Here is a 7,948-nt window from a genome sequence, read left to right as displayed (position 1 = left end):
CCTGTGCCCTGTCTGAAGTTCAAGGAGTATGACTTCCAAGTATTTGTGTTGGACTCAATCACAAAGCTATATATATCTCAAGGCTTCTGTGCCTTGATGGCTATTTTGGCAAGTCAGATCATCTTCTTGTCCCAGTGAATATACGGAACAGAATTAGTAAGAATTTCCCACTGGGATGACCCAGAGGGATGGTATGGGGAGGGAGGTGGGAGGGGGGTTAAGGATGGGGAACATGTGTACACCTGTGGCGGATTCATGCTGATGTATGGCAAAACCAATATAATATTGTAAAGTAAAACATAAATAAATAAATAAAATCATATAGAATTTACAGCTAAAAAAAAAAAAAGAAAGTATTTATGCATCACACAGGAAGGCAGAGGAGTATGGATGGATGGGCTCCAAGTTAGACATTTTCAACTGGCCTCCTGTTTGCATTTCATGGGGCACAAAGAAGTGGGCTTCAGGCTGGATACTTACAAATGTTAGTATTCCCTGTGCCAAGAGATAGTATGGCTACAGTTGAGGCACTTACAATCAGCCTCCTCTTTGCTCTCAGAAATGAATAAAACAATATAGACAGCGTAAATAGCCAGTGTTTGTCTCTTATAAATACCTAAATGTAACAGTCATGGCAAGGACAAAGAGGGGCAAAACTTTGTTTGAGTAAAGGATAAAAGTATCTCCACTCCTCCATGTTTTGTACCAAGGGAGACATCAGACATGTGAAGGAAGGCTCCTTGTGGCTCAAAAGTCAAGGGATAATGCCAGACCATAATGAGTCTTGCTCCTCATGGAAACCTTCACTTCGAGGTCCGTCTTGGCTGAGGGGTGTATGTACAAACACAGGGGAGTGTCCCAGGGAGGTCAGGTGTAGAGAAAGAAACCAGATGATAGGCCTGAAGGAAGACAAAAATCCAGGACTGCCTCATATAAATGGTTTTACTGCCTCCTGACTGTGCTCCTGCTCACCAGGTGTGACATCCACACTCTTTCTCTCCAGGATTGCATCTCTGCCTGCTTCTGTCTCATCTAAGCCATTTCTTTATGTGCTCTCCCACTTGTCGTGCTATGTTTCTAATAATAAACTTTGTGCCTGCATTTACAGTTTCTGCCTCTGTGATAAATGCATTTTTCACTGGAGGCAATGATCCATGAAACAGTAGCATTCAGCCTCTAGCCCTTGCTAGTCTCCAGGCTAGGATTCCGGGCTCTCATCCAGGCTACCCAGGTTCAATTCCTGGGCAGGGAATTAAGATGTCACTTCACTCAACCATTCACTGCTGCCTCACGAGATCAGTGCCACTGGGAGGAGCCCAGGTCCTCACCTTGGCCCTGCATGGACAGCGCCTGGACAGAGCTTCCATCAGTCAGTCAGGAAGGAGCCTTTCCAGCTTCTTGGGACCTCAGCCCCATGGATGTGGCACCACCTTCCTCCAGAATATCTTTCCACCCCAGATATCAGCACAAATGGGATGCTTTTTTCCCAAACAACGTGCTATTGTTACTTATATAGAAAGTGTTTTTCTTTGTATTTAAATTGGTGAGTTGATCAGGTATTTATTCCCAAACTGTTGGAGGTTTACCTAGGATCCCATGTTCCCTGCAGGCAGCTTCCAGGAAGCAGAGGGAGGAGAGATGTGGGCAAGGACCTGGAGTCTCTTGCCTGCCCTGCAGTGTGCTCGGTGCTCAACAGACAGCAGCTGGTAAGTGTAGCCTGCGATGAAGACGATTCCCTTCATGTGTTGAGGAGTTTTTGAGAAAGCCAAATGTGACTTGAACCTCCAACTGTTTCTAGTCACTACTCTGTGTTGCCACTTTCAAATGCAAGATCTGATTTAGTTTCCAAGACTCTTGTGAACGTCAGGGAGGGGTCCCCCCAGCTCCCTCCAGTGCTCTTTCTGCCCTTCCCTCTGCAGTGATGCTGCCCACAGTCTCAGCGAGCTGAGGATGTGCCCCTGCCTCCTGACGCCAGACACAGTCTCACCCAGAGGCCCGGCTGCCACCACACGATGGGACTTGTCTCAGCACCTGCAAGGTGCCCGTAGGCTCCCCGACAGCCATGAGCTTCATGAGGGCAGGTATCAGGCAAGTGACAGTGAGAGAACAAGGGCAGTGGGAGTTTTATTCATAAAATCTAGCTAGGATATGCACAATGCCGCACTTTTCACCTCCAAGGAGAATTCTGAGGTGTGTGAATTCAAGTTCAGTGCAGATTTTGCCACTGTGGTTTCCATAACCCATCCTCATCTATGGCTTTAGGGCCTGACCACCTGGATAAGCTCATCCATTAGGTTAAGTGCACAGCCACCAGTTTCAAAGAAGACACTCCATTAAAAGCCTACCAAAAGTTTGGGGGTGCTTAGCAAGACGTCTTCAACTATATTCTCCAAGACTGAGTAGATTGTGCAGCAAACCAAAGTCCACTCACCACTCCCCATTTTGCAAATTTTTGGTGTACCTAGATCAAGCAGCATAAACAGGTGTCTAACTGTTCCTGACCATAGTGTGACTTCCCTTCCTGCCCCAGGAAATTTATCTAGGACAGAAGAGGGTCTTCTAGTGTGTATGTCCCATTTCAGATTTTCTTCTCACCCATAAGACACTGTGTATAACTCTGGCTGCTGCCGCCATCCACCCTCATCACAATCACCTCCCACAGAATGAACCCAGCTTCCCAAAGCCCCAAACCACCCTGGCCCAGGCACCGACACTCAAGTGATCCTCCTGGACCCTGCCCCTGGTTGCCCTGTTCTGTGGAACTAGGGGATGTCTGTCCACCGTCCTCATGTGACTGCAGCTCTTAGATCATCGCTCTAGGTGTTGGGGTGTCCTGCTTCTAGTGTCCCCACTGTGAACACAGGGCCTTCCACAGAGCACAGGCTCCATGAAGGTCTGTGGAATAAATGAGCCGGAGTGGGACACTTATCAAGTCAAATCAGGCTTTTTTGTACTTTCTTAAATAATTACTTGAAAAACTCCAATTGAACAGAGATAGATTAGCTGTATAAAATGACAGACAAGAAGTACAGAGGAACTCACCTCAAATACATTTTATTTCTTAATTCTTACTAAGTAGTATCATATTTCCAAAATAGTTATATTCCAAGTCCATGTAATCTTGTTCAGGGTGACAAAATAAAATGAGAGTTCACAATCACTTTTACAAAACAGCAAAACTCATGTTCTTGAACTGGTGAGCACAAACACACTGTGATCAACGCTACTGACATAGTTGGACACTGAAGCTCGTTAGGCCTTCTATTAAAAGGAATAACATTTGAAAAATTTCTAAAGGAAACAGAAGTGGATCTCCATGTCATTGTAGCGAACAGGAACCAAAGATGCTACACACCAGTTCCCCCAACTCTCCCAGCTGTCACGACTGAGCAGGCTGAATGCTCCCTCTTCAAACACAGAGGGAAGCATCAGCCTCCCTTCCTACCCCCAGGACAAGCTGCTGGATGTGGGCCTGAAAGGAGCCTGGCTGCTGCTCTGGCTCAGGGCCCCTCTTCCTCCTCCCTCACACCTATGTCCACCGGGGTGGGAAGAACCTGGGACCCCTTCCATTGATCTTGCGCAGATAGTCCTTGACTTTCTGCTTGCTGGTCTCTGCATAGGCCCGGGGACCCCACAGGAACTCGTAACGAGCAGGGTGGCTGTAACGCACCTGCCGGTACTTCAGGTACCCCGCCCGCACCCACACTTGGGTCAGCAGCTCCTTGGGCTCCCCATAGATGCAGTGCTGTGCCCCAGGAAATACCTCCATCTTGCTAAGTGCTCCCCAGACCTTCTCCTCACTGATCCGGTCCCCTGCTAGGAGAATCAGGCTCAGGGCTGCCACCAGGAGGCCAGCCTTTGGTATGCTCTGCTCATCCGTCTGCATCTCATTGAGGGTGAGGCCCAGGACGGGGACCATGACATAGATGTGCTCTCTGTGGTCCACCTCTTTCATATCCAGGCCAAAGGCCAGCTGCAGGCACTGTGTGGCTTTACGGAAGACCACTGGGAAGTGGGCCTGGTTATCCCTGAGGACTGTATTCAGCATTTCAGCCTGGAAAATCGGCTCCTGGGTGCCATACTTGAGGATCAGGAACTCCAGTAGTTCACATGTCATCCTATTCAGAGCCTGCATAAGCAAGATCTCCGCATCTCCAATGGCAGAGGAAGATGAGACTGGAGGGAAGGAGGCCAGAGGGGTTGAGGCATCCTCTGCCTCAGCCCCCAGGAGCTGCACCTCCACTGGGCCCTCGGCCTGGATTTGGCCCTGAAGGTCTTCCTCAGAAGTGCAGAGCTCATTTGTCGGGACCACAGGCATGATGACTGGGGTCTTGTGCCCAGTGGGGGTGTGGCAGGGGGAAAATGGAGACCACTGATCTAGGAAAGAGAGAGAGTGTAAATGGTCTCAGTTTTGAAATGCGCCACGGGTGGCTCTGACTGAGTCCACTTACTGGTCTTCCTTGAGGGCTGCTCTTGGGCGTTACAGGGGCGCTCCTCCTTGGTGGTCAGTCCCCTGTCAAACGAGAAAGAGAAATTCCGGCTCAGGCTGCAGCCAGTACAGCCTGAGGTTCTGGGGCTGACAAGGTGGGGGAATTAGGCCCTTTTGAGGTCTCCTCTGTTCTGGGATGGGGAAACCCTGCGCACACTCAGGACACCCACCTCACCTTGACTGCTGGCACTCCTGTGACCTCAGAACACAGACCTCAGACCTCAGTCTTCTCCTCCTGGTTCCTGGAGCCCCTGTGAGACAAATGGAGGGGGTACCTCGGGGCTAGACTGTGGCACAGACCTAGGCCTTCTGTGCTGGTAGGAGGGGTTGACTCTGTGAAGTCCCCCCAGATCTTGGGTGGCTAGTCCCTTTGGGGCTCACGTGTAGTGCTCACTTTTCCACTGGAATGGCCTGGACTTTCCCTCTTTGGGGGCCTGCAGGGAAACTCAGAACAAGAGCCACGTCTGGACAAACTTTTGGGGGGGCCTGATATGTGGCCTCACCTGCCTAGGGCCTCCCGTGGTTCCTAAGCTGGGGAGATGCTGGGTCACCGCTCCTCACATCCTATCTGGCTTCCCAGCACTGAACAGAGGGGCGGGCGTCTGCTGAGTCCTCCCTCAGTATCCAGGGAGTGTGGCCTCTGCAGACCTGAAGCTTCTGCCCTCCACCAGAACACCTCACTTTAAGGCCCCTAAGAAAGAGGTGAATAAGCTGCTCACCCTGCTCTGGGGCCTCCAAGACCGGCCCCCGTGCCAGCCCTCGGGGCAAGAGCAAGGATCCCTCCCTGCCTTAGGGTCTAACAGCCTCAGTCCTTCCCCGCATGGAGCCTAGACTCCAGGCAGGACCCGTGATTGTCCCGTCCGCCATGTTGAAACCCCGCCACATTCACCAGGTCCCCAGGCTCTCTGAGAACCGGGTGTCAGGAAATCCTGCACATGGTCATCCCGCCCTGGGACTACCAGGGTCTCCTCAGTTCTGGGGTCGGGCTCCCCTCCTCCCTCAGTGTCCTCACCTTGACTCCTGGTAGGACCTGGGCTCTGTCCTCTCCCTACCTGAGGCCCGGCTCCTCACACCAAGTCCCCAGTTTCTCTGAGACCTGCATGTGTGACAGGCTTAGTGTGCTCTTCTCACCACAAGGGCTCCCGGGGCCAACAACTGGGGTGGGGATCTGTGGGGTTCCATCGGTCCTCACACAGGGACCCCCTCAGTCCTCCTTCAGGCGCCTCACCTTGCGTCCAATCAGGACCTGGGATTCTCGCCTCTCCCCAACGGAAGCCCCGGCCCCTTATACCAGGGCCCGCCTCTCCAAGACCCGGATGTCAGGAAGTCAGACCATGCCTGTTTTGCTCATTCTATCCCACGGACACCCTGGACTGATAACAGAGACAGGCTTAGCACTCTGAGGTCTCCTCTGATTGTGGTCCACGATACCCTATTCCTCCCTCAGTGTCCTCAACTTGACACACCACAGGACCTGGGAATTGGCCCACCTGAGTCTCGGCACCATATGCGAAGTCCCCAGTCTGAGACCCGGATGTCAGGAAGTCTGCCCCTTGTTTCAGGACCTCAGGCTGAGACCCGAATATCAGGAAGTGAGACCGCACATATTGGACTCAACCTATCCCAGGGCCAGGGTCCCTGCAGACCTCCCTCAGGGTCCTCACCCAGACTCTTTCAGAACCTAAGATCCTCCCCTTCACCCTCTGAGGCCCCTCCCGTATATCAAGTCTCCAGTGTCTCTGCGACCCTGTGCTCATGCCACCACCAGGGTCTCCCAGGGCTGACAGCAGGTGCCAGGACCTGTGGGGTTACCTGTGTCCTCCCTCAAGGCCCTCATCTTGAGCCCTGACAAGTCCGGGGATGTCCCTATGTCGACCTGAAGCAGGACCCTCACATCAAGGCCTTCACTGCCCTTAAACCCCGGGAGGACACTGTGGACGTGTTTAAGGGCTCCTAAGCCCAGGGCTTCCCAAAGCTGAGATGATCCCACAGGGGTTCCTCAACCCTCTTTCTCTTTGTCACCTTGACTCCCAGCTCACCTAGGCATCGCCCTCAGCTGCCAACTTTGCTTGCCTTAGAACCCGCATCTCCCCAAGCCAGGACCCCTGAGAAGCAAGCAGGAGAAGGGGCTCGTTCCGCCAAACCTGTCAGGGTCTTGCACGGCTAAAAGCAGTGACGACCTGTATGTCCTGGGGTCCCAGCGCCCCCTTCAGGGTTCTATCTTTACTCCTAGCACAGCTGCGCTCCTTCACTCTGCTGACTTGAACCCGAGTTCCATGACCCAGGCCCTCACTTCTCCCCTCCCAGCGGGGTCAGTGACGTCACATCTGGACGCCACACCCTGTGGTCCCCCACGGCTGTCGGGAGGGCCGCACATGCATCCCTTGGGCACCCTCAGTCCTAACCTCTAGTCTCTCCAGGACGGGGGCCCCTCCCTCTGTCCACATGAGACTGTGCCCTCAGACCAACTCTGACTCCCTGAGTCACTGAGGAAGTGGTGGAGGAGAGGTGGCTCGGCCTGACAGCCGGACCAGGGTCTCCAGGAGTCCCAGTAGGAGTGGAGTTGTATTGGATGGGAACCTCTTCCGGGGTGACTGGAACCCCTCATCCTCACTCAAGAGGGGGACTCCTTAATACTCGATAGATAGCTGCAGTCCCAGGACAGATGCTGGATGGGGGCCTTCTGTGCCCATGACCATGGGGGAGCAACGGGAACTACACATCTTCCCATGGGGGCCCCTCAGCATTCACCATACTTCAAAAACATTTTATATAAAATATTTGGTTTTAGGTGATGTGGCTGAGTAGTGGCAGGTGATTTAGGGGAACCCTTGGTTTGATGATTAAATAATATTACCTGTTGGTTGTTGTTCATTCACTCAGTCGTGTCTGATTCTTTGGGACTCCATGGACTGTAGCATGCCAGGCTTCCCTGTCCATCACCAACCCCCAGAACCTACACAGATTCATGTCCATTGAGTAGATGATGCCATCCAACCATCTCATCCTCTGTCGTTCCCTTCTCCTTCTGCCTTCAACTGTTCCCAGCATCAGTCTTTTCCAATGAGTTGGCTCTTCGCATCAAGTGGCCAAAGTATCGGAGTTCCAACTTCAGCATCAGTCCTTCCAATGAGTATTCTATTCAGGGTTGATTTCATTTAGGATTGACTGATTTGATCCCCTTGCTGTCCGAAGGACTCTCAAGAGTCTTCTCCACCACCACAGTTCAAAAGCATCAAATCTTCAGAGCTCAGTGATAAGAATTAATCCTGTTGGAGTGCTATCCTTTTTACTCCAACAATGAATGTTTAAATCCTCATTCATATTGCTGAATACATTTCAAATGTCTATGAGGTGTGTGTTAGATTTGTATGTATAATATTTGTGTAGATTAGATGTTTCCCTCATAGCTCAGTTGGGAAAGAATCTGCCGCAGTGCAGGAGACCCAGTTCAATTCC

The 7,948-nt window shown here is 51.8% G+C and overlaps 1 protein-coding gene across 1 annotated transcript; it reads right to left on the bottom strand.

Moving 5' to 3' along the window:
- Positions 1-3,038: 3,038 nt before the first annotated feature.
- Positions 3,039-4,754, bottom strand: LOC147341169 (melanoma-associated antigen 10-like). Its single transcript, XM_086388518.1, has one exon. It carries the CDS (start codon positions 4,316-4,318, stop codon positions 3,530-3,532), a length of 789 nt encoding a protein of 262 aa, XP_086244644.1. The 5' UTR covers positions 4,319-4,754; the 3' UTR covers positions 3,039-3,529.
- Between the last annotated feature and the right edge of the window lie 3,194 nt (positions 4,755-7,948).

This window comes from Bos grunniens, chromosome X (genome assembly GCF_055505025.1).
Source record: "Bos grunniens cultivar Pamir isolate PY7600 chromosome X, Bosgru_T2T1.0, whole genome shotgun sequence".
Taxonomy (NCBI): Eukaryota; Metazoa; Chordata; class Mammalia; order Artiodactyla; family Bovidae; genus Bos; species Bos grunniens.
The sequence above is the reverse complement of the archived record's forward strand: the minus strand, read 5'-3'. Positions and strand labels throughout refer to the sequence as shown.